At 44.6% G+C, this 27,131-nt stretch overlaps 1 protein-coding gene and 1 long non-coding RNA gene across 3 annotated transcripts in view; one reads left to right on the top strand and one right to left on the bottom strand.

Annotated features, from left to right (window-relative positions):
- Positions 1 to 27,131, bottom strand: part of znf804a (zinc finger protein 804A) — a 451,457-nt gene that overhangs the window by 111,996 nt on the left and 312,330 nt on the right. Inside the window, exon 2 of the mRNA XM_070875827.1 lies at positions 16,071 to 16,214. Coding sequence (XP_070731928.1) covers positions 16,071 to 16,214 — 144 coding nt within the window. The remainder of the gene's footprint in view (positions 1 to 16,070; positions 16,215 to 27,131) is intronic.
- Positions 1 to 27,131, top strand: part of LOC139259898 (uncharacterized) — a 72,704-nt gene that overhangs the window by 23,240 nt on the left and 22,333 nt on the right. For both annotated transcript variants that reach the window (XR_011592677.1, XR_011592676.1), the window contains 2 exons: positions 1,852 to 1,970; positions 12,366 to 12,408. This is a non-coding gene — a long non-coding RNA (uncharacterized lncRNA). The remainder of the gene's footprint in view (positions 1 to 1,851; positions 1,971 to 12,365; positions 12,409 to 27,131) is intronic.

Genomic DNA, 27,131 nt, shown 5'->3' with positions numbered 1-27,131 from the left:
ACTCCAGCCTTGGGTGAGTGTTCATAGAAACATAGAAACATAGAAATTAGGTGCTGGAGTTGGCCATTTGGCCCTTCGAGCCTGCACCGCCATTCAATAAGATCATGGCTGATCATTCAACCTCAGTACCCCTTTCCTGCTTGATCCCTTTGGCCGTAAGGGCCATATCTAACTCCCTTTAGAATATATCGAACGAACTGGCCTCAACAACATTCTGCGGTAGAGAATTCCACAGGTTAACCAGTCTCTGAGTGAAGAAGTTTCTCCTCATCTCGGTCCTAAATGGCTTACCCCTTATTCTTAGACTGTGACTCCTGGTTCTGGAACTCCCCAGCAACGGGAACATTCTTCCTGCCTCTAATCTGTCCAATCTCATCAGAATTTTATGTGTTTCTATGAGATCCCCTCTCATTCTTCTAAACTCCAGTGGATACAAGCCCAGTTGATCCCGTCTCTCCTCATATGTCAGTCCTGCCATCCCGGGAATCAATCTGGTGAACCTTCACTGTACTCCCTCAATAGCAAGAATGTCCTTCCTCAGATTAGGGGACAAAACTGAACACAATATTCCAGGTGTGGCCTCACCAAGGCTCTGTACAACTGCAATAAGACCTCCCTGTTCCTATACTCAAATCCTCAAGCTATGAAGGCCAATATGCCATTTGCCTTCTTCACTGCCTGCTGTATCTGCACGCCAAACTTCAATGACTGATGTTCCATGACACCCAGTTCTCTTTGCACCTTCCCTTTTCCTAATCTGTCATCATTCCGATAATATTGTCTTCCTGTTTTTGCCACCAAAGTGAATAACCTCACATTTATCCACATTATACTGCATCTGCCATGCATTTGCCCACTCACCTAACCTGTCCAAGTCACCCTGCAGCCTCTTAGCGTCCCTCTCACAGGTCACACCGCCACCCAGCTTAGTGTCATCTGCAAACTTGGAGATATTACATTCAATTCCTTTATCAAAATCATTGATGTATATTGTAAATAGCTGGGGTCCCAGCAGTGAACCCTGCAGCACGACACTGGTCACTGCCTGCATTCTGAAAAGGACCCGTTTATTCCGACTTTCTGTTTCCTGTCTGCCAACCAGTTCTCTATCCACGTTAATACATTACCCCCAATAGCCTGTGCTTTAATTTTGCACACCAATCTCTTGTGTGGGACCTTGTCAAAAGCCTTTGAAAGTCCAAATACACTACATCCACTGGTTCTCCCTTGTCCACTCTACTTGTTACATCCTCAAAAAATTCTGGAAGATTTGTCAAACATGATTTCCCTTTCATAAATCCATGCTGACTTGGACCGATCCTGTCACCATTTTCCAAATGCGTTGCTATTTCATCTTTAATAATTGATTCCAACATTTTCCCCAACACCGATATCAGGCTAACCGGTCTATAATTCCCCATTTTCTCTCTCCCTCCTTTTTTAAAAAGTGGGGTTAAATTAGCTACCCTTCAGTCCATAGGAACTGATCCAGAGTCAATAGAATGTTGGAAAATGATCACCAATGCATCCATTATTTCTAGGGCCACTTCCTTAAGTACTCTGGGATGCAGCCTATCAGGCCCTGGGGATTTATTGGCCTTCAATCCCATCAATTTTCTTAACACAATTTCTTGACTAATAAGGATGTCCTTCAGTTCCTCCTTTTCGCTACACCCTCGAACCCCTAGTATTTCCAGAAGGTTATTTGTGTCTGCCTTAGTGAAGACAGATCCAAAGTATTTGTTCAATTAGTCTGCCAATTCTTTCTTCCCCATTATAAATTCACCTGATTCTGTCTGCAAAGGACCAACGTTGGTCTTCACTAATCTTTTTCTCTTCACACATCTATAGAGTCTGCTGTGACTGGTGGCTGGGTGGCTGACCTGGTTGGAGTGGCAATGGCCATGTCAGGAATTGAAAGTCCATTTTCACCATTCAATGATGACCACTGAGTCCTCTGATGTCTGGGGGTAGGTTGGTTGTTCATCGATTGTCTCTTCCTCCCACTGTTCCGGTTCATCTGTGTGCTGCAGCTTTGTCTGATCCATATGTTTCCTGCATGTTTGCCTATTTTTGAGCTTGACAATAAATACTCTGTTGCCCTCCTTGGCCATGACAGTAGCAGCGATCCAATTGGGACCTTGACCATAATTCAGAATATATACAGGATTATTTACAGAAATATTGCATGACACAGCTGCGCGATCGTGATACCCTTGCTGACTTTGTCTTCTATATTCAACATGATTATTCAAGTCAGGGATTACAAGAGATAGCTTGGTCTTAAGACCTCTCTTGATCACTAGTTCAGCAGGCGAGACTCCGGTAAGCGTGTGTGGTCTTGTCCTGTAACTAAGCAGTATGCATGACAGGGAAGTCTGCCATGACCCTTGGGTTATTCGCTTCATACTCTGCTTTATGATTTGGACAGCACGTTCTGCTTGCCCATTGGATGCAGGTTTGAACGGTACTGACCTTATATGTTTGATACCATTGAGTTTCATGAACTTTTGAAACTCCTGACTGGTGAAGCACGATCCGTTGTCACTAATAACGATGTCAGGCAGACCATGTGTTGTGAACATGACACTGAGATTCTCAATGGTAGCTGTGGATGTGCTGGATGGCATGATTATACACTCTATCGTATATGCATCTACCACAACTAAAAACATCTTCCCCAGGAAGGGACCTGCAAAGTCAATGTGGATCCTGGACCATGGTTTAGATGGCCACGACCACAGACTCAGCGGCGATTCCGCTGGTGCTTTGCTGAGCTGCATGCAAGTGTTCCACTAATGCACACGTGATTCCAGTTCAGTGTCAATTCCCGGCTACCATGCATGAGACCTGGCGATGGCTTTCATCATTACAATGCCGGGATGTGTGCTATGTAGCTCACGTACAAATTTCTCTCTCCATTTCTTGGGCATAACAACACGATTGCCCCACAGTATACAATCCGACTGAATAGACAGTTCGTCTTTGTATTGAATGTAAGGTTTGGTCTCCTCGCACATTTGCTTGGGTATGGCAGACCAATCACCTTTGAGGATGCAACTCAACACCACTGATAAAATTGGGTCCTGGCTGGTCCAGGTCTTAACTTGTTGAGCCGTGACAGGGGTTCCTTCACTCTCAAAAGCATCCATAACTAACAATAGGTCCACCGGTTGTGGCATTTCCACCTCTGATGTGGCCAATGGCAGATGGCTCAAAGCATCGGCACATTTCTTGGCGCCGGGTCTATGGCGAATAACATAATCATAGGCAGATAATGTCAGCGCCCACCTCTGGATGCGGGATGAAACATTGGTATTGATACCTTTGTTTTCAGAGAACAGTGAAATGAGCAGCTTATGATCTATCTCCAGTTCAAACCGAAGACCAAATATGTACTGATGCATCTTTTTAACCCCATACACACAGGCTAGTGCTTCTTTCTCTACCATGCTGTAGGCTCTTTCCGCTTTAGACAAACTTTTTGAAGCATACGCGACTGGTTGAAGTTTACCCGACTCATTAGCTTGTTGGAGTACACAACCAATTCCATATGATGAAGCATCACAGGCAAATACTAAACATTTACATGAGTCATAATGTACCAGCAGCTTGTTAGAGCAAAGCAGATTAGTGGCTTTCTCAAAAGCTCTGTCTTGAGACGCACGCCACACCCAGTTGTCGCCTTTTCTTAGCAGCACGTACAGTGGTTCTAATAAGGTGCTCAATTTAGATAGGAAGTTAACCGAAGTAGTTGAGTAGACCCAGGAACGAATGCAGCTCCGTCACATTCTGCGGCTTGGGTGCATTCTTGATGGCCTTGGTTTACGCGTCCGTGGGCCTGATGCTGTCGGCAGCAATATTCCTCCCCAGGAATTCAACCTCTGGTGCCATGAAGATGCACTTCGAATATTTCAGTCTGAGTCCCACTTTGTCCAGATGATGTAGAACCTCTTCCAGGTTGTTCAGATGTTCCTCGGAGTCACGGCCTGTGATCAGGATGTCATCTTGGAATGCTACAGTTCTGGGAATGGACTTCAGTAGACTCTCCAAATTCCTCTGAAATATTGCTGCAGCCGAGCGAATTCCATAGGGGCACCTGCGATAAATAAACAATCCTTTATGTGTGTTAATGCACGTAAGTCTCTTCGACGTCTCGACCAGCTCCTGTGTCACGTAGACTGACGTCAAGTCCAGTTTGGTGAACGACTTCCCGCTGGCTATCGTTTCAAATAAGTCATCAGCCTTCGGTAACAGGTACTGATCCTGTCTCGAAACCCTGTTGATTGTAGACTTGTAGTCTCCATAGATTCTGACTGTGCCATCACTTTTCAGCACAGGAACAATGGGGCTGTCCCATTCATTAAGTTCAACCGATGATATGATCCCTTCAGTCTGGAGTCTGTCCAGTTTGATTTAGAACTTCTCCCTCATCATATACGGAAGTGCCCGAACTTTATGATGGACGGGTCTTGAATCCGAGTCCACGTGGATCTGCACCTTGGCTCCCGTGAAGTAGTTGCCGATGCCTGGTTCGAACAGCGAGGGGAACTTGCTCAGTACTTGGGCACATGTATCTTTCTCCGATGACAACGCCTTGATGTTGTTCCAATCGCATCTGATTTTTTCAATCCAGTTCCTGCTGAACAGCGTTGGACCATTGCCTGGGGCAATCCATAACGGTAACTTGTGAACCGCACCGTTATACGACACTTTAATTGTGGCACTGCCAATCACCGTTATGAGTTCTTTGGTGTACGTGCGCAAGTTGCCATTGACTGGACTCAGCCTGGGCCTCACAGCCTTAGTATCTCACAGCTTGTCGAATGTCCTCTGGCTCATTATCGATTGAGTCGCCCCCATGTTCAGTTCCATTGATACCGGCACCCCATTAAATCTCACATTGATCATTATCGGTTTGCTCTTAGTTAGGAACGAGTACAGTCCATACACTTCCTCATCTGGTATCTCGGATTGCGTATCCAGATCCACGCTAGTCTGACCATCATCCTCCACGTGGTGTGTCGCAGCACGCTTGCTCATCTGCAGACACTTGTGCTGGAGATGCCCCACTCTCAGGCAGCCTTTGCAACTATATTGCTTAAATAAGCTCTGCCGGTGCCGGTGATTTCCCCAACGCCAACACGGAGAAATCGGATGCATTCCTGCTGGCGGACTTTGGGCAGTCACAGGTTTCACGTACGCAGTCGGGTAGGTCCTGCCATGTGCCGCTCTGCCGAACCAATCATATTTACAGTACTTGCCGAGTTTCGCTCTTTCACTGATATCTGCTTTAGACTTCTATCCGTCGTCATGCATGACTGAGCGATCGTGATGGCCCTGTTCAAGTCCAATGTCTCCACCGCCAGTAGTTTACGCAGGATCACCTCCTGGTTGATGCCGATTACAAAGATGTCCCACAGCATGTCTGCCAACACAGCCCCGAACTTACACGGTCCCGCTAGACGTCTCAGGTTGGCAACGAATTCCGCTGCATTCTGCCCCTCTGAGCGAACGTGCGTGTAAAATCTGTATCCCGAGATGATGATGCCTTCATCTGGCTTAAGGTGATCCTGTACCAGTGTATACAATTCTTTATATATCTTCTCTGTTGGACTCACAGGCAGGAATAGATTCTTTATCAGACCATAAATTTTTGGACTGCAAACCGTGAGGAATATTGCCTGGCGCCGATCTGCGTCGCCGACCTCCTCCATTTTGTTGGCCAAGAAGAACTGGCTCAAACAGCTTACAAAGTCTGCCCAATCTTCTCCTTCCACAAATCGCTCCAACAATCCTATTGTGCTCATTTTTGCATGCAAAGGTTCTTGTTGCCTCATCGCCAAATGTTGCGTGTGCAATAACTGTTAGACTGAGTATTGTTTAACTCCAAGAGATATGACCTTGGCTCTGCTTTATTAAGGCCCAAAGTGACTCATATACAAAATGGCTGGCCTTTTATACTTGGGCTGCACACACGTGCGTGCAGCCCAATGGCCTCCAACAGTGACGCCATCTAGTGGCTAGTGATCCCAAAAGTACATACATGACAATCTGCAAGCAAAGAATTAATGAATGTTCAAGTGGTATTTGGCCACAGAAATATCGTTATGCATGCATGATTGTTATCCAGGAGGTAGGTAGGATGCCAATATTAAGCAGCAGGCCACAGTGGCTACATATTTGGAAGGAAAGGAAATAATAGGGGATGGGTAAATAGCTTTTAGGAGACAAGAGCTGGCCTCTGCCTGTATGGCTGCTGAAGTGGCAGAAGTGTACCAAATAACTTTAACAGGATGGAAGAATGTGAAAAAGCAAAAGGGGCGGTGTTGAAATGGTAGCTCAGGAGCATTTGGGAGTTCCTGTCTCAGGTTTGTGCCATCCTGCATAAGTCCCAGAAGAAAAAATGTGCAATGGCTAAGAGCGCATTCCCCATCATTTTCCTCTTTATCCCAGCAAATCTCTTCCTCATTTGCTGGCAAGAGACCTGGGTGGCTACATGGACATGGTCGGTGACTTCCTCCACTGTAGTTTGCACCTGTGCTTTTGATGAAAGGTGGTTTTGTGCCCCAAATTGGGACAAGTCCTCCAGCACAACCTCCAACACTTGAGCAACAAAGGGAGCACTGTTGCCTGCATGCCTTTGAGATCATTATCCTGTTCTTAACTATAACTTGCTCTTTTACATCTAGCTGAAGCCCTTCAAGAGCTGTTCCCTTTGGCAGATTCTTCTGATCCCCAGCCAAGTGTGGTACATGCTACGCTCACTGGTCAAGCTTTTCCGGTGCCTGTGGCCGATTCAAATTAGGAGGAGCAGCTCTCACTATAAACTGGGCCGGGCCAGGCCAGGACTCGGTGAGCCTGCAAGTTAGGTCCGTCTCCGTTTTTGACAGACTGGAAAAAAATCAAGACTGAACCGTATAATGTTTTAGATATATCCTGTTTAATTCACAGAAACAGTTAAATTCTGCATTACAGTTAACATCAGTCCCTGAGGCTTCTGAATGATGTGTTAACAAGAGCAGGTCTCAATAGGCTAGCTATCCCTGTTCTCCTCATTAAACACAATACAGTGACACATGCTATCCATTTAACTAATATTTCCATGTTTTTTATAGTAACTGCAGGTCAAAGGTGCATCAACCCTAGCTGAACAGGGAAAAGCTAGCATTTACTCTTTGTGTCAGAGCTGTTAAGTATGAGGGCAATAGTACTGTGACATAGAATGATTGTGAAATTATATTCCATCCTGTTAAATGCATAAGTGTTTTTCCACAATTTTAAACACAATCGTGCACTGAAGAGGGTTATAGTGTTTGAAAAATTGTTGTTTCAAAATTAAATAATGACTGTTTTGGAGTACTTAAAATAATTTACAGTATTACATTTACCAGGTCTGAACATTAAACGGCCGAAATTCAGGTGCACCAGAAAGCTGGCGCAGCTATGAGTTTTGGAGAGGTACTTACCGCTGGAACTCCTGGTACGGTAAGTAGATCCATTTTCAGGACTTTGAAATTTTTTCAAAATCCTACAAGAAATGGATCATAATGGGGGCGGGCCTTAGATTCAAAACCAGGCTGACTGGCTGAAAATGGATCGCTCGGGGCCTCCGCCGCTGTCAATCAGCAGTGGAGTCGTGGTGACGTCACAGCGCATGTGCTTCACCACGCTCTCTCCCCTCCGTTAAAGGGGAGAGCATCTATCATTTTTTTAAACTTTGGTCACTGGGCCACCAGGGAGGGTTTCGGCCAGGCCAGCGGCCTGGCACCGAAGAGGGGTTACCAGGCTGCCCATTGGCGGCCCAGCCAAACCCGGGGGCAAAATTTTCCCATTGCGGCCTCGGCAGTGGGCCCTCCCCTTTAAGGACGGCCACACTGCTGGGCTGCACTCAGTGCGGAAATGGTGCACCGGCAGAAAAACCTGTCGGGGGCACCGCGCGGTGGGGGATCGAGGGATTCAGGTGAAAATCGATGGGTAAGTATTTTTATTGCTTTTTTATTGTTTTCATTAGCGGTGCAACCACTCGGGCAGGATGGGGTACAGGCTGAAAAATCAACGACCTGAATTTAGATCAGGTCAGTCTATTGACCCCAAAAGCAGCAGCCATTCGATTTTTAAGATTATCTGCTGCAACCAGGCATTAATGGGTCTCTTTGAGGCCCAAGGACTTAGTTCAATAACTAATAGATTAGAAACAGTGAGTATGGTTTACAAAATTAAACAGGCTTCCATGTAAATGAATAGGACATAGGAGACAAGTTTTTCATTAATCAATATCCATAAACTAAAACCGATTGAAAATCAAGGATTAAAATTACTGCAAAAGGCAAAATTGAGTGCCATTTTTAATTACTTGGACTTAATGGGGCCAAGTTTCAGCCTGAGTTGCTCCTGTTTTTTTGGAGCAACTGGTTTAGAATGGAGTATCTTAGAAATTTGAATTCTCGGCATTTAGTTTGCTCCAGTTCTAGTCAGTTAGAACATTTTCACTTTGGAACAGAATTTTTTTCAAAAGGGGGCGTGTCCGGCCACTTACGCCTGTTTTCAAAGTTTAGGCAGTGAAAACTTACTCTAAACTAACTTAGAATGGAGTAAGTGAAGATTTTTGTACATTCGAAAAAGCCTTGTCTACACTTTAGAAAATCAGGCGTAGGCTACAAATTAGGCGTAGGGAATGGGGGGAGGGGGGGATTTAAAGGGAAGTTTACAAACATTAAACACTTCAGTTTTACAAATAAAGAGCCATCATCAATAATAAATGATAAATACATCAATAAATCAACCAATAAATCAATCAAAAAAAATTAATAAAAAATATATATATTTTTAAAAAATCAATAAATAAAACATTTTCTACTTACCGACTGCAGCACCAGGAGTCCTCCAACAGCGTGCTGGGACGGTCCCCCCAGTGTGTCTCTGTCAGTGTCTCTATCTCTCTGTCTGTCTGTGTGTGTCTCTCACTCTCTGTCTGTCAGTGTCTGTGTTTCTGACAGCGAGGGGAGGGGGAGAGGGGGAGAAGGGGAGGGGGAGAAGGAGGTGGGGGGGAGGGGGAGAAGGAGGTGGGGGAGGAGGGGGAGGTGAGAGGTAGGGGGAGAAGAGGTGGGAGGTGGGGGAGAAGAGGGGAAGAGGGGAGGGAAGAGGGAGGGGAGGGGGGGGGAGAGGGGGGGGAGAGGTGGGAGGTGGGGGGAGGTGGGAGAGGGGGGGAGAAGAGGAAGAGGGGGGAAGAGGAAGAGGGGGGGAAGAGAAAGAGGGGGGGAAGAGAAAGAGGGGGGGAAGAGAAGAGGGGGAAGAGAAGAGGGGGGGAAGAGAAGAGGGGGGAGAGGGTGGGGGGGAAGAGAGGGGTAGGGAAGGGGGGGGAAGGGGGAGAGAGGGGGCAAGGGGGAGAGGATGTAGGGAGGGGAGGAGCGAGGAGGGACGGAAGGAAGGAGAGAGGAGGGAGGGAAGGAGAGAGGAGGGAGGGAGGGAAGGAGAGATGAGAGAGGGAGGGAAGGAGAGAGGGAGGGAGGGAGGGAGGGGAGAGAGGGGGGGGGAAGGGAGAGAAGGAGGCTGAACGGCCGGGCCCAAGACCTCATTCTGGATTTACAGGTAGGTGGCATCGGGTCTCGGGAGGGTCGTGGAGGTCCGGGGGGAGGGGTGAGGTGTGGGGAAGAGTAGCAGAGGTCCAGGGGTGGGGAGAGAGAGTCTCAGAGGTCTGGGGGGGGAAAGAGAGAGTCACGGAGGTCCGTGGGGTGGGGGGAGAGCGGAGGTCGAGTCGCCGGGGGGGGGGGGCGAGCGGGGGTCGGGTCGGGTGGGAGGAGCCTTATTCACGCAGCCCCAGTGAGGCCACTGTAGCGCGCATATGCAGAGGTCCCGGCACTGTTTTCAGCGCAGGGACCTGGCTCCGCCCCCAACAGCTCGTGCTGTGCCGTGCCCGACTCCAGAGGACCTGCAGAGAGCCGGAGAATAGGTACGTTTTTTTAGGCGCACTGTCTGGCGTTTTGGGCCCAATATTTTTTCTAAACTGGTGTCATTTCTGCAGCTTAGTCATGAGCTCCTGTTTCAGTGTGGTAAACTTGTGATTTATCTTTCGGCCAATAGTCTATAAATGACTATCTTAGCAGATGCTTAACACGTTTGAATGGCATTTCTTTATGTGCTATTTTAGCATGCAGTTAGTGAAAATAAATAGGTTAACACCTGTGTTAAAATGGCGACAGAGGTGTAGCATATGAATGCATGAAGCAGTCATCTACAAATATTGCGAACAGTAATTTCTAGGCTTAAGTGCTCAATTTTCCTCTTTGCCAATTTTTGGCGCCCAGGAAGATTAACGGACGAGTTGGAACTTTCGCCAAAGTAAAATTTCATTTTGGCGCTGCGGTACCCGAAGTTAAATCTGGGGGTGTAGCTTCAAGTCTGCGCCAACAGTTGAGGTTGCAAGGGTAACGAGAGACACACTGAGGGCTGAAGCTCCCCTTGTGAATTGAAGTTCTACGGCCAGGGCTTGCAGTGGCAGGGGAACAGGGGAGACGGTGGGGATTACCCGAAATTGCAGCAGGACTGGGGGGTGGGGAGGGAGGGGGGGAGGCGGGCATTTGGCCTGGGATTGCAGCGGGACCAGGAGGGGCGGGAGCTATTTGGCCCGGGGTTGCAGTGGGACCGGGAGCGGGCGGCGGGGGAGGGAGGCTATTTAGCCGGGGATTGCAGCAGGACCGGGAGCTGGGTGGGGGTGGGAGGGGTTATTCAGCGCAGGATTGCAGCAGGACTGGGAGCTGGGGGGAGTGGGGCAGCATTCGGCCCGGGATTGCAGTGGGACCATGAGCGGGGAGGAGGGGCATTCGGCTCGGCATTGCAGCGGGAGGGGGCTATTCGGCCCGGAATTGCAGGGGGAATGGGGGGCCAACACCAAAACAAGTAATCTTTAATGTAAAGAGATGAAAAGGGAACATACTTTATTTAACATGATCATAATAAACTATCTTTATGAGCAAGACTAAACTGCAAAGAAACAGCTCCGATACAGACCTGAGCACCGATTTTCTTAACTTAAGGTAGTTTTTCTGATCGGTATTTAAGGCTACTCTGCGGCGTTCTTTAAAAAATTGGTATTGGGGAAAATCGCTTAAATGGCCAAAAACGGCGCGGAAATCAGTTTTCTGCGCAAAAAAATCTGCCGTGCAAAAATTCAGGTGCTGACAGACGTGCCGGCGTACAAACTTTGAGGAAAGTTGCAAATTCACAATTACTCCAAAAAAAATCAGTGGACGTCAAAACACAGTGCCCAATGGTGGCGAAAATTGAGCATTATATCTTTTAAATACTTGCGGCAAAAATTCCATATTTAGAAATGATAGAACTATCCAGTTAGAAGCATGTTTATAATACAATAAAATAGCAGTATCGATGGTAACTGATTTGGATGGAAGCACATATAAAATGCCTGCAGCAAGTTCCTGAATGCAAGCAAATTATTGGAAGAAACTGTTATTCTGATGCAGTGTATTTGACATAAAATGAAATACATATAACATGTACAATATATAGGGAACCATGTGTACCAAGTATATTCTGGTATATGACAAGCAATATGACACAGTCATATGGTGAGTGATTGTGGTCAGGGTGCTGTTCTGCGAATGTGCAAATAGAGCAGAAGCTTAACAGATGAATTAGTCTACTTAAAATGCATTCCTGACACATCCCTGCTGTCAGATGGAATATAATCCAACCTGACCCAACCTCAACATCAACCAGAACACCCGGAGGTGAGCTGTTCTAGCGCCAGTTGTTTACGTTGGCAAGGGAGCATATCCTGCGAGAGCTGAGAGCCATTTACGAGCTCCTGCTTAGAAGAATAGCTGGTGCTGAAACTGATCATGTCACTGGTTTGTTGGCATTTCTGGCTGACAGCTGTTGCTGGCTCAGGCCTAAGTGAAATTGGGTCTGATCGGGTAGTTTCTGAGAATGAGGCTGGTTCTGATCAGGCAATTGGGGTTGGGTTGGATCGGGCTTAACCAGAAAGTGAGATTTCATTCAGTTGGGTTGAGCCTGGTCGGGTGCTACACAAGAGCAGGAGTGGATGTATCTAACATTAAAAAGAAACATCAATCATTAGCATTGGCCAGTTGGTGATATCTAGTTTGTTGATTGGGTCAACTTACAGGTGATAATATACAGTATCTAAAAATCAATATATTCAGTGAGATTACACAAACAATCGAGGGTAAATATTGTGAGGCTTCTCTTCTGGCACAAAGCCTCACAAAATTTGCCACTATACATTAATGTTGAAATTAGTCTCAGGTAGGTATCCATTGAGTGCAATGCTCAGCAGGCAGACCTGAGTTATACTGTCAACTGTATCTCTCATTCAATTATAGTTGGACATGCGCAGAACTACAATCTCCAGGATTTATAATGTTGGTGAGTATGAGCTTGAGTGTCTGCTTTCCACTAACATTGAAACCATTGAAAACTTAGTTTTTAAAGTTTCCAGGAGAACAATTAAAAATCATGCAATAGCATGAAAAGTGTAAGTTTCCAGGAGAACCTGTCCATTTTTAAAAAGACGCTCTGTCCCCAGGCTGAGGTTTTATTGCATAACATTGCAAACTGCTGATGGTGTGAGACCGCATACTTCAAATAGTCTTCATGCACTGGAGATTCAGATGTCAATTTGATTCAATGAGCTAAACTTTCATGATCTTTTTGCCAGATTACCGCCTGATTTAGTGCCCGGTTTAAGGTTGTTAATGCATTACCACTCGATTTAAGCTTGAGTTCCAAATTTACGCACATAAACCACCCGATTACCGCCGGCGGTAGTTTCGAGGTCCAATGAACACTGCCAGTAAATCCAGCCGCCCGCCCAGTAGATGCAATCGATTTTCACTCATTAATGTCGTGCACCGCCCATTTACCACCCGCAAGCCGGCCCAGTGCTATTTTAGTTTTCTTTTTAAAAGTACCGCCCAAAATACCGCCGGCAATTAATAGTGCCATGAAAAGGGTACACTTAAATGCTCCTGACCCAGCGATAGGGATGGCATTTTGGAATTGGAGCTAAAGGCTGATTTAAATTACAGGTTATATTCACATCATTTATTAGTGCATTTTATTGGTGGCCAGATCATCCACCCCCTCTTAGCAAACGGAATAAATGATGGCAAGCAGCAGCATCAGAAAAGGAAAAAAAAAATGGAGGGATGCAAAAATATTCATCATTTAATATTATATATAGTCATAGGGATTTCCAGTAATGCTTCGATTTTTTTTCAGCCAAGCCTGGCAGATCTGCCACACAGTGATTAAAGGTATGTGGCAACACAATTGGCAAAACACACTCTAAATACATACAAATCATCAAACAAATGATTCATGAAATGAATATATAAATTGCGCAAAAAAACCCCACCATGCATGCACAAAAAAAATTGTGCATGCGCATTTAAAAAAAAAAATCGCTCATATGCAGTAAGGCCGGTCAGGATGAAGTCAGCCTTACATAGAAACATAGAAAATAGGTGCAGGAGTAGGCCATTTGGCCCTTCGATCCTGCACCGCCATTCAATAAGATCATGGCTGACCATTCCATCAGTACACCTTTCCTGCTTTCTCTCCATACCCCTTGATCCCCTTAGCCGTGAGGACCATATCTAACACCCTCTTGAATATATCCAATGATCTGGCATCAATAACTCTCTGCGGCAGGGAATTCCACAGGGTAACAACTCTCTGAGTGAAGAAGTTTCTCCTCATCTCAGTACTAAATGGCCTACCCCTTATCCTAAGATTATGTCCCCTGGTTCTGGACTTCTCCAACATCGGGAACATTCTTCCTGCATCTAACCTGTCCAGTCCCGTCAGAATCTTATACATTTCTATGAGATCTCCTCGTGTCCTTCTAAACTCCAGTGAATACAGGTCCAGTTGATCCAGTCTCTCCTCATATGACAGTCCAGCCATCCCCTGGAATCAGTCTGGTGAACCTTCGCTGCACTCCCTCAATAGCAAGAACGTCCTTCCTCAGATTAGGAGACCAAAACTGAACACAGCATTCCAGATGAGGCCTCACTAAGGCCCTGTACAACTGCAGTAAGACCTCCCTGCTCCTATACTCAAATCCCCTAGCTATGAAGGCCAACATACCATTTGCCTTCTTCACCGCCTGCTGTACCTGTATGCCAACTTTCAATGACTGATGAGCCATGACACCCAGGTCTCGTTGCACCTCCCCTTTTCCTAATCTGCCGCCATTCAAATAATATCCTGCCTTCATGTTTTTGCCCCCAGAATGGATAACCTCACATTTATCTACATTATACTGCATCTGCCATACATTTGCCTCCTCACCCAACCTGTCCAAGTCACCCTGCAGCCTCTTAGCGTCCTCCTCACACCATCACCCAGTTTAGTATCGTCTGCAAACTTGGAGATATTACACTCCATTCCTTCATCTAAATCGTTAATGTGTATTGTAAAGAGCTGGGTTCCCAGCACTGAGCCCTGCAGCACCCCACTAGTCACTGCTTGCCATTCTGAAAAGGGCCCATTTATCCCGACTCTCTGCTTCCTGTCTGCCAACCAGTTCTCTATCCACGTCAGTACATTACCCCCAATACCATGCGCTTTGATTTTGCACACCATCTCTTGTGCGGGACCTTGTCAAAAGCCTTTTGAAAGTCCAAATACACCATATCCACTGGTTCTCCTTTGTGCACTCTACTAGTTACATCCTCAAAAAATTCCAGAAGGTTCGTCAAGCATGATTTCCCTTTCATAAATCCATGCTGACTTGGACCGATCCTGTCACTGCTTTCCAAATGTGCTGCTATTTCATCCTTAATGATTGATTCCAACATTTTCCCCACTACTGATGTCAGGCTAACCAGTCTATAATTACCCGTTTTCTCTCTAAATCCATTTTTAAAAAGTGGTGTTACATTAGCTACCCTCCAGTCCATAGGAACTGATCCGGAGTCGATAGACTGTTGGAAAATGATCACCAATGCATCCACTATTTCTAGGGCCACTTCCTTAAGTACTCTGGGATGCAGACTATCAGACCCCGGGGATTTATCGGCCTTCAATCCCATCAATTTCCCTAACACAATTTCCCGCCTAGTAAGGATATCCTTCAGTTCCTACTTCTCACTAGACCCACTGTCCCCTAGTACATTCGGAAGGTTATTTGTGTCTTCCTTCGTGAAGACAGAACCGAAGTATTTGTTCAATTGGTCTGCCATTTCTTTGTTCCCCATTATAAATTCACCTGATTCTGACTGCAAGGGATACGTTTGTCTTTATTAATCTTTTTCTCTTCACATATTTATAGAAGCTTTTGCAGTCAGTTTTTATGTTCCCTGCAAGCTTCCTCTCGTACTGTATTTTCCCCCACTTAATTAAACTCTTAGTCCTCCTGTGTTGAATTCTAAATTTCTCCCAGTCCTCAGGTTTGTTGCTTTTTCTGGCCAATTTATATGTCTCTTCCTTACTTGAGGACTAAGAGCGTCCGCTGTCGCACACTGCCACCACCGCTATCGCCGGGAGCAAATAAGGTAAAATTTGAGGCTTTACATCTTGGTAGTAATCGGCCAGTATGGATGAATCCATATCTTCATACCACCTGATCACCACCGAGATATAGGCCGCGGGAAATGCAAAGTCTAGCCCATTGTTGAATTATGTGACCACATACTTCTATTGCACACCTGAAATCATTTTATACTAATGCAAGAGTGGCAGTATAACTGCACCCGAAGATTAGTCACCCAACTACCTTCCAAACTGAAAACAATATTGCGGACATAGTTATTAAAAAGTGTACTTGCAAACAAGGAACATAGGAAGAAAACATATATTGAGCTGAAACAAACAATTTAATTTAATGACATTTCACCACTGTGATGCCACTCTTCACATTCTGCATCCACATTAATGTAACAATGGTATACAATATTATTCCAGGATCAGGAATTACAATGGGAATGACATTCAGTGAATATCTTCAGTATTGAATGTGTTAAATATTTTTGTTCCTGTGCTGAATTCTAGCAGTCATCACAATACAAGGATTGTTTCCTTACCTGCTTGTGAGCATGATCATAGGAGTTGATGTGGTTATCAAACTCTTGATGTTTATAATACTGTTTGTCACACAATTCACAGTAGAAGTTGGCCTTCAGATCCTCCAAAGCTTTTGCTATTGCTTTTTCCTTTTCAGCATAGTCCTGTGAAGAAATCAAAGAATTTGTCAATCCAAACGATATTGCATTTTAAAACATTCTGGAGCCTTGTGTTGCTCTGTTGAACGTTCAGTAATTATACAGCCTTAAGCTTCTAACACTCGGACTCTGTGTACGTAAATTTTATTTGGAGATTAAAAATAGTAAAATAAATATAAGCAATTTCAAACTCAAACATTAATATTTAAAATTGCTTTGTCAGTCTTGCGCAGAGCCAGAAATACATTGAATTAGCATTAGCATTAAAACAAACCTAGACTAAATTTAATCATAAAACTTTTCAAGACAGATTGAGCTATCTAAAAGCTGTTTTGTGAGTCCAAACACTAACTGATATTCAGTGGATGTAATATGGGTCTAGAAGTCCCGGCCACCCTGGGTCGTAGAACATCAATTCGCAAGGGGAGCTTCAGCACTCAGTGTGTCTTTCATTACTCTGGCAACCTCAGCTTTTGGCGCAGACTTGAAGCCACACCCCAGATTTAACTTTGGGTACTGCAGCGCCAAAATGAAATTTTACTTTGGCGAAAGTTCCAACTTTTTTTCGGCACAATCAGGCGCAAAAAAATCTGTCCGTTAATCTTCCTGGGCGCCAAAAATTGGCAGAGGAAAATTGAGCCCTTAAGACTAGAAATTACTGTTCGCAATATTTGTAGATGACTGCTTCATGCATTCATATGCCACACCTCTGTTCGCCATTTTAATGCAGGTGTTACCTATTTATTTTCACTACCTGCGAGACGAATTTAAGGAGCTAGGAGCTAAATTAAATAGTAGGACCTCAAAAGTACTAATCTCGGGATTGCTACCAGTGCCACGTGCTAGTCAGAGTAGGAATCGCAGGAGAGCTCAGATGTGGCTTGAGCAGTGGTGCAGCAGGGAGGGATTCAAATTCCTGGGGCATTGGAACCGGGTCTGGGGGAGGTGGAACCAGTACAAACCGGACGGTCTGCACCTGGGCAGGACCAGAACCAATGTCAGAGGGGGAGTGTTTACTAGTGCTGTTGGGGAGGAGTTAAACTAATTTGGCAGGGGGATGGGAACCTATGCAGGGAGACAGAGGGAAGTAGAATGGGGGCAGAAGCAAAAGACAGAAAGGAGATGAGTAAAAGTGGAGGGCAGAGAAACCCAAGGCAAAAAACAAAAAGGGCCACTATACAGCAAAATTCTAAAGGGTCAAAGTGTAATAAAAAGGCAAGCATGAAAGCTCGGTTCCTCAATGCAAGGAGTAATCGGAACCCAGGAGAGGGCTCTGAGCTAGTTAGAGTGGGTGAGAGCTCAGATGAACAGGACCCCACAAAAGGCAGGAGGCAACAGAGCAGAGTAGCACTGGGGTAAGTGTAAACCACAAGGTGATAGGTGGAAAAATATGTATGAATATAAAGGGGCTGCAGGAGGGGTCCAAAACTAAAAATCATGGTTTAAAAACTAGTATTAAAACACTCTACTAAACACACGCAGCATTCGAAATAAAGTAAATGAGTTGATGGCACAAATCATTACAAATGGGTATGATTTGGTGGCCATTACAGAAACGTGGTTGCAGGGTGGCCTAGATTGGGAATTAAACATACAGGGGTATCTGACAATTCGGAAAGATAGACAAGAAGGGAAAGGAGGTGGGGTAGCTCTGTTAATAAAGGAAGATATCAGGGCAGTTGTGAGAGATGATATTGGCTCTAATGAACAAAATGTTGAATCATTTGGGTGGAGATTAGAGATAGTAAGGGGAAAAAGTCACTGGTGGGCGTAGTTTATAGGCCACCAACCAATAACTTCATGGTGGGGCGAACAATAATCAAGGGAATAATAGAGGCATGTGAAAAAGGAATGGCAGTAATCATGGGGGATTTTAACCTACATATCGATTGGTCAAATCAAATCACATGGGGTAGCCTGGAGGAGGAATTCATAGAATGCATACGGGATTGTTTCTTAGAACAGTATGTTACAGAACCTACAAAGGAGCAAGCGATCTTAGATCTGGTCCTGTGTAATGAGACAGGAATAATAAACAATCTCCTGGTAAAAGATCCTCTCGGAATGAGTGATCACAGTATGGTTGAATTTGTAATACAGATTGAGGGTGAGGAAGTGGTGTCTCAAACGAGCGTACTATGCTTAAACAAAGGGGACTACAGTGGTATGAGGGCAGAGTTGGCTAAAGTAGACTGGAAACACAGACTAAATGGTGGCACAATTGAGGAACAGTGGAGGACTTTTAAGGAGCTCTTTCATAGTGCTCAACAAAAATATATTCCAGTTAAAAAGAAGGGCGGTAAGAGAAGGGATAACCAGCCGTGGATAACCAAGGAAATAAAGGAGAGTATCAAATTAAAAACCAATGCGTATAAGGTGGCCAAGGTTAGTGGGAAACTAGAAGATTGGGAAAATTTTAAACGACAACAAAGAATGACTAAGAAAGCAATAAAGAAAGGAAAGATAGATTACAAAAGTAAACTTGCGCAAAACATAAAAACAGATAGTAAAGGCTTTTACAGATATATAAAACGGAAAACAGTGACTGAAGTAAATGTTGGTCCCTTAGAAGATGAGAAGGGGGATTTAATAATGGGAAATGTGGAAATGGCTGAGACCTTAAACAATTATTTTGCTTCGGTCTTCACAGTGGAAGACACAAAAACCATGCCAAGAATTGCTGGTCACAGAAATGTGGGAAGGGAGGACCTTGAGACAATCACTATCACTATGGGGTAGTGCTGGACAGGCTAATAGGACTCAAGGGAGACAAGTCCCCTGGTCCGGATGAAATGCATTCCAGGGTGTTAAAAGAGATGGCGGAAGTTATAGCAGATGCATTCGTTATAATCTACCAAAATTCTCTGGACTCTGGGGAGGTACCAACGGATTGGAAAGCAGCTAATGTAACGCCTCTGTTTAAAAAAGGGGGCAGACAAAAGGCAGGTAACTATAGGCCGGTTAGTTTAACATCTGTAGTGGCGAAAATGCTTGAAGCTATCATTAGGAAGAAATAGCGGGACACCTAGATAGGAATAGTGCAATTAAGCAGACGCAACATGGATTCATGAAGGGGAAATCATGTTTAACTAATTTACTGGAATGCTTTGAGGCTATAACGAGCATGGTGGATAGAGGTGTACCGATGGATGTGGTGTATTTAGATTTCCAAAAGGCATTCGATAAGGTGCCACACAAAAGGTTACTGCAGAAGATAAAGTTACGCAAAGTCAGAGGAAATGCATTAGCATGGATCGAGAATTGGCTGGCTACCAGAAAGCAGAGTCGGGATAAATGGGTCCTTTTCGGGTTGGAAATCGGTGGTTAGTGGTGTGCCACAGCGATCGGTGCTGGGACCACAACTGTTTACAATATACATAGATGACCTGGAAGAGGGGACAGAGTGTCGTGTCACCAAATTTGCAGATGACACAAAGATTAGTGGGAAAGCGGGTTGTGTAAAGGACACAGAGAGGCTGCAAAGAGATTTAGATAGGTTAAGCGAATGGGCTAAGGTTTGGCAGATGGAATACAATGTCGGAAAGTGTGAGGTCATCCACCTTGGGAAAAAAAACAGTAAAAGGGAATATTATTTGAATGGGGAGAAATTGCAACATGCTGCAGTGCAGAGGGACCTGGAGGGTCCTTGTGCATGAAACTCTTTTGAGTTTACCTGCGAAAACATAAAACATTAAACGGTGCCACCCGACCTGGGTGACACTCCAGACATTTACAAGGCCCTTTTTTTTTTTTTCCCCCCTTTTTTTTTGTGTTTTTCTTTTTTTGGTTTTTTTTTTTTTTGGGCACTAAAATCACAATTTTCCCCAGTGCCCCCTATAAAAGGGAAGGGGGACACTAAAAGCACCGGCAATTAAAACAAATTAAACTTAAAAACGTAAAATCAAATTAAAATTTGGTTGCCGGGCGTGATGATGCACTCCAGTCCCTCCGGTGCCCACCTCTCGCGGAAGGCCGCGAGCGTACCGGTGGACACCGCGTGCTCCATCTCCAAGGACACCCTGGACCGGATGTAAGAGCGGAAGAGAGGCAGGCAGTCAGGTTGAACGACCCCCTCGACCGCCCGCTGCCTGGACCGGCTGATGGCACCCTTGGCCGTGCCCAGGAGCAGTCCTACGAGGAGGCCTTCGGACCTACCCGCTCCCCTCCGCACAGGGTGCCCAAAGATCAGGAGAGTGGGACTGAAGTGCAGCCAGAATTTCAGGAGCAGCCCCTTCAAATAATAAAACAGGGGCTGCAACCTTGTGCATTCCATAAAAACATGGAACACGGACTCTTCCAGACCGCAGAAATTGCAGGCGGCCTGGGAGTCCGTGAACCGGCTTAAAAATTTGTTGCACGGCACTGCTCCATGCACCACCCTCCAGGGCAAGTCCCCGATGAATAGTGGGAGGACCCCTGCGTAGAGTGCCCTCCATCGGGGACCCCCGCCTCCTCCTCCTTGTGCATGAATCCCAAAAAGTTAGTTTGCAGGTGCAGCAGGTAATCAGGAAGGCAAATGGAATGTTGGCCTTCATTGCGAGAGGGATGGAGTACAAAAGCAGGGAGGTCCTGCTGCATCTGTACAGGGTATTGGTGAGGCCGCACCTGGTGTACTGCGTGCAGTTTTGGTCATCTTACTTAAGGAAGGATATACTAGCTTTGGAGGGGGTACAGAAACGATTCACTAGGCTGATTCCGGAGATGAGGGGGTTACCTTATGATGATAGCTTGAGTAGACTGGGTCTTTATTCATTGGAGTTCAGAAGGATGAGGGGTGAGCTTATAGAAAAATTAAAATAATGAAAGGGATAGACAAGATAGAGGCAGAGAGGTTGTTTCCACTGGTCGGGGAGACTAGAACTAGGGGGCACAGCCTCAAAATACGGGGGAGCCAATTTAAAACCGAGTTGAGAAGGAATTTCTTCTCCCAGAGGGTTGTGAATCTGTGGATTTTTAACCAATAAGGGAATTAAGGGTTATGGAGAGCGGGCGGGTAAGTGGAGCTGAGTCCACGGCCAGATCAACCATGAGATGGCCGACTCCTGTTCCTAATTCTTATGTTCTTATGTTCTTATCCCGGCCACCCTAGGTCCGTACGGTGTGTGTACGGACCCGGGAAGGCATCACAATGCGCATGCGCTAAAAAACAGCTTTTCCGATCTGTCACGCTCTGGCTTGACAGATCCTCCGCTTCTCCATAGCCAGGACATTTGCATGGGCAAGATTGCGGTATTTACCCATATCTTGCCCAGCGGATATCCTGAAAACTCTTGTGCTTGATAAAAGCAGGAGCATAGCCTACTTTTACAGGCATAAGAGTTTTAAAACATACAAAAACATAGTAAAATAACATTTAGAAAACACATTTTAATGTTAAAAACCCTGCCCACTAAGGTAAGTTTATTTTAAACCATAATTCAAAAACATAAAAAATATATATAATTTTCCAATTTTTTTAAAGACATTTATTAACTTTAATTTAAATTAATCTTCAATATGTGGTGTATTTTTTCTATTTTTTATTTGTGTTTTGGTGTTGGGGGGTGGAGGGGTTGTTTCTCAATCATAATAATGGGAATTCCTACTTATGGAGCTCCCATTATTATGAATGAGAAAATACTGTTCCTGGATTTGCTGCCCAGTGCCATGTGACTCCAGCTCCAGCATACGGACATCCTGACATGCACGTGCTCCGATGCACAGGGAGAGGAGGCCTCAGGACTGGGATCGCTGGTGGGCACAGCAGGAATTGAAAGATGCGCTTCTTTTTTACCTTTTCTTGTCGAGCGCCTACAGGAAACAGAGGACTGGGATTTCTATGCCATGATTTTTAATGTTTATACATTAGCATTTTTACAAGCTTTAAAATCCTACTCTATGACTTGTATAGCTTAAGCCTTGGCCACTTTTCTATATTGCACTGCAAAATCTGGCTAATATCCATTTTCAGAAGAAGTGAGTTTAATCTATAATTATTGAGCCATATTTTAATATATTGATGATTTGTCCATTAAGCTTTTCAAACATTTGACAACTATGAGGAAGAAAGAATAAATAAACTTCTAAGTAGACATTAAACTATGGTAACGTCTTCTGTCAAAGCCTTGATTATCAATATTATTATTACTGCACTTGAAATGTATACAAATAATTTGACCTTAATGTTAGTAGAATTGCAGTCATTTTCCATAAAAATAAAGTGCATTTTTCAAGTTTCAAAAGCCAAAGGGAGAGAAATTCGGTCGTGCTTTTGTTGCAGTGTTAATTCTGGCAGAGTGGTATTTTTAGCGCCCTGAAAAAATTTGCACCTCCCGCCCAGAAATTCATCACAATCGGTCGAAGAGCTGATCGGGTTGCTAAATCAGCCATTGCACACCAGAGCAAGAGGGGCGCTAACGAAAATTTGGTTGGTACATTTTGCAGACCCATTGCGCATGCGTGGAACTCCGAATCAGGTCCCAGGAAAAGCCGAATCTTAAAGGCGTGGGATAGTAATGCTCACTTGTTTTCAAACTGTACTGTTACGTCTGTCTGCCGCTGCAAACTCGGAGGCTCACACACCGTGCTCTGTGTAAACGTTGCACTGACTGTGACCTCCGAGGGAAGCGCTTCCTCATCCCTTTAAGTAGCCATCAGTTAACGACTCTGCAAGTCTGTACCAACTGTTTTTCCAGACATTGTTCTTGGCAAGCACTCAATAAGGTGCACGCACCAAATTTACCGACCGGGGCGCAAGCATGTGTGTTGCACCAGGAATACATCATGATTGGCATGATCATCAGCAGCCAGGCGCTACTGGTTTGCGCCCCGAATTTTCGGTCGGGGTGCTAAAAGCTGCGCTCCCGGTCAATAACCTCTTTGCTCCCATTAACATCCCATGTGGCCGCTAAAGGCGTTAAACAACCAAAAGTCCAGCCCATACAGTTCCCCATGGTCATCACTAGCTAGTTACAACAATACCTGTAGATATGGTTGGTGATTTCTGGATGGGTGCAGACAATCAAGCTGGCTGTTGATCACCCAGATATACCTTCTTTTATGCAGTAACATTGAAAGCATGACATATTGTAATTGGACTGCTTGCAAAGAACCATCCAATATTATGGTTAGGCAAGTTATCACACAGCTGCATCATTGGGCCTGCGATGACAACCTACCTTAAAAGTTGGAGCTTCTCCATTTGTGTCATTAATTCCTGGTGCTTTTTCCCCACTTTGAATTCATCAACTATTTCAGTACTATTTTCCTATCTACAGTCAATCTATCTAATTGCTCCATCTCCTCTGTTCAGTACCCATTCCCACTATGATACTCCTTTGTTTAAAAATAAAACAAAGCAAACTACTCATTTAAAATTTCCACCATTCCTTTATCCTCCATAGGCATCTATAAAATCTTTTACTTTTTCTCTTTATGTTCCCTGCTGCTATTTTTCACACCCAATATAAGTTTATCTTTTATTCCTTTCCCTCTTAATTTTCTGCACTGTTTCTTACCTTTTTTCTTATTAATCCTAGATTTGCCATGTATCTTTTTAAAGTCATATTTTAATTTAATTTATTATACAATAAACTCAACATTTACTTTACCTTCTTTACTTCTTGTGGAAATATGTCTTGCCTATATCCAGTTTGAAAGGTTCTCATTGTGTGTCCACTACCTTATCTATTAAATTATAATTTCAATTTATCTGTGATAGTTTCCTTTCTATCTCATTAAAAAAAAATTCCAGTCAAGTACCTTTATCTTGGACTGTTTTATATTGAATCTAATTATGTTTCCCAGGTGTTCTCTAACCCTTACATTATCTACTTGCTAAACATTAATTCCTGGAACTAAATGCAGTATTGGGCCCATTGTACAAACGCCTCACTTTTACCCAAATCAATCTTTCAATAATTAAAGTCACTCATTATCAACCTATTGTTTCTGCATTTTCTCCAATGTGTGTAAAAATCACTTCCTCTATCTCCTTTCCCCGATTTGTCAGTCTGTAATAAACTGCCAATAGAATTACAGTTCCCTTCTTATTCCTTAACGCTAAGCAAATAGGTTGAGCTTTTCACCATCCCATACATCATCTTTACATTCTCATGTTGTAATGGAATGTTTAATAATACTGCAAAGACCTGTTTTTTTCTACCTTATCCCTCCTGAATGTTTTGTAACAAGGAATGTTTAGCTCCCAATCCTGCCGTAGTCTAAGACATGTCTCTGTTAATTATATCATGCTCTCATTACAATTTCTGCATGTTGCTCATCAATTTTATTTAGAATAATGTGCATTTACATACATAGAATTCAAATCTGCCTCCTTTTGACATTCTTACTCATTTTACTCCTTTTTCGTTCTGATTTATTCTTTACTACTTTGCACTTGTTCTCTTTTGACTTTCCTAAAGCCCTTGTCCTTTTTGCTTTCCTTTTTGTTTTCTCATTTTATTTATCTCCCTTTTTCCATATTAGTTTAAATTCTAGTTTTTTCACCCAGTGAGAAAGAAAGACAGACTTGTATTTATATAGCGCCTTTCACGACCACCGAACGTCCCAAAGGAGTTTACAGCTCATGAAGTACTTTTTGAAGTGTAGCACTGTTGTAATGTAGGAAAAATTAGGACGATGGTCCCAGTCCTGTTCTGGTGAAGCCCATCTCCATGCCACTCCATCAGAGAACTGGTCCCAATGTACCGGGAATCTGAACCCTTTTTTTCCTACATCTTCACCCCAGTCACATATTTACCACCCTTACCTTACTGTTCCTATCCTGACGAGCATGTGGCATTGAGATTTATACCCTGATGTCCTGTTTTTTTAATCTATCTCCTAGATAGTCCCATTTACAAGATCTCAATTCTGTTCCTTCCTATGTTTTCAACATGAACCGTGACTTACAGCTGTTCCCATTCCCTCTTTAATTTTTTTGTTTTGCATCTGTTCTATTATATCCCTTACTGTTGCAGCAGGGAGGACATCATTCAGGAACCTGGAGCTATGAAAATGCCTGTCTATTCCAAAAACAATGAAATACTCTGTTACTAACCCAATCCTGATCTTCACTTTGCTCCCTTTGGCAGCCACTTGCTCCACACTGCCACAATGTTTTTATTTCTTTCTGGGATGTGGGCATCGCTGGCAAGGCTAGCATTTATTGCCCATCCCAATTGGCCTTGAGAAGGTGGTGGTGAGCTGCCTTCTTGAACCGCTGCAATCCCTGTGGTGAAGGAACTCCCATACCGCTGTTAGGGAGGCAGTTCCAGGATTTTGACGCAGCAATGATGAAAGAACGGTGATATATTTCCAGGTCAGCATCGTTGTGACTTGGAGGAGAACTTGCAAGTGGTAGCGAATCCCATTTGCCTGCTGTCCTTGTCCTTCTAGGTGGTAGAGGTCACGAATTTGAGAGGTGCTGTCGAAGAAGCCTTGGCGAGTGGCCGCAGTGCATCTTGTAGATGATACACACTACAGCCATGGTATGTCGGTAGTGGAGGGAGTATATGTTTTTTTTAAGGTGGTGGAAGGGGTGCCAATCAAGTGGGCTACTTTTGTTCTGGATAGTGCCAAGCTTCTTGAGTGTTGTTGGAGGTGGAGAGTATTCCATCACACACCTGACTTGTGCCTTGTAGATGGTGGAAAAGCTTTTAGGAGGAAAGAGGTGAGACAGTTGCCGCAGAGTACTCAGCCTCTGACCTGCTTTTATAGCTATAGTATTCATATGGCTGGTCCAGTTATGTTTCTGGTCAATGGTGACCCCCAGGATGTTGGTGATAGGGGATTCAGCGATGGAATGTCAAGGAGCAGTGGTTAGATTTTCTCTTTTTGGAGACAGTCATTACCTGGCACTTGTGTGGCACAAATGTTACCTGACACTTATCAGCCCAAGCCTGAATGTCATCCAGGTCTTGTTGCATGCGGGCATGGACTGCTTAATTATCTGAGGAGTTGTGAATCGAACTGAATACTGTGCAATCATCAGAGCACATCCCCACTTCTGACGTTATGATGGAGGGAAGGTCATTGATGGAGCAGCTGAAGATGTTTGGGCCTAGGACACTGCACTGAGGAACTCCTTGAGCGATATCCTGGGGCTGTGATGGTTGGCCTCCAACAACAACAACCATCTTCCTTTGTGCTAGGTATGACTCTAGCCAGTGGAGAGTTCCTCCCACCCCCCGCCCCCCCGATTCCCATTGACTTAAACTTTTACTAGGCTCCTTGATGCCACACTTGGTCAAATGCTGCCTTGTTGTCAAGGGCAGTCACTCGCACCTCACCTCACCCCTGGAATTCAGCTCTTTTGTCCATGTTTGGACCAAGACTGTAATGAGGTCTGGAGCCGAGTGGTCCTGGCGGAACCCAAACTAAGCATTGGTGAGCAGGTTATTGGTGAGTAAGTGCTGCTTGATAACACTGTTGACGACACCTTCCATCACTTTGCTGATGATTTAGAGTAGACTGATAGGGCGGTGAATGGCTGGATTGGATTTGTCCTGCTTTTTGTGAACATGACATACCTGGGAAGTTTTCCACATTATCAGGTAGATGCCAGCATTGTAGCTGTGCTGGAACAGCTTGGCTAGAGGCACGGCTAGTTCTGGAGCATAAATCTTCAGCATGACAGCTAGAATGTTGTCGGGGTCCATAGCCTTTACTGTATCCAGTGCGCTCAGCTGTTTCTTGTTATCACATGGAGTGAATCGACATGGCTGAAGATTGGCTTCTGTGATGGTGGGGAGCTCAGGAAGAGGCCCAAATGTATCATTCACTCGGCACTTCTGGCTGGGGATGGTTACAAATGCTTCAGGTTGTCTTCTGCACTCGCATGCTGGGCTCTCCCATCATTGAGGATGGGGATATCCGTGGAGCGTTGTCTCCTGTTGGTTGTTTAATTGTCTACCAACATTCACAACTGGATGTGGCAGGACT

The sequence above is a fragment of the Pristiophorus japonicus genome, chromosome 3, assembly GCF_044704955.1.
Source record: "Pristiophorus japonicus isolate sPriJap1 chromosome 3, sPriJap1.hap1, whole genome shotgun sequence".
Classification (NCBI taxonomy): Eukaryota; Metazoa; Chordata; class Chondrichthyes; family Pristiophoridae; genus Pristiophorus; species Pristiophorus japonicus.
Note: the sequence above shows the minus strand (reverse complement) of the source record. Positions and strands in the feature narration are given on the sequence as shown.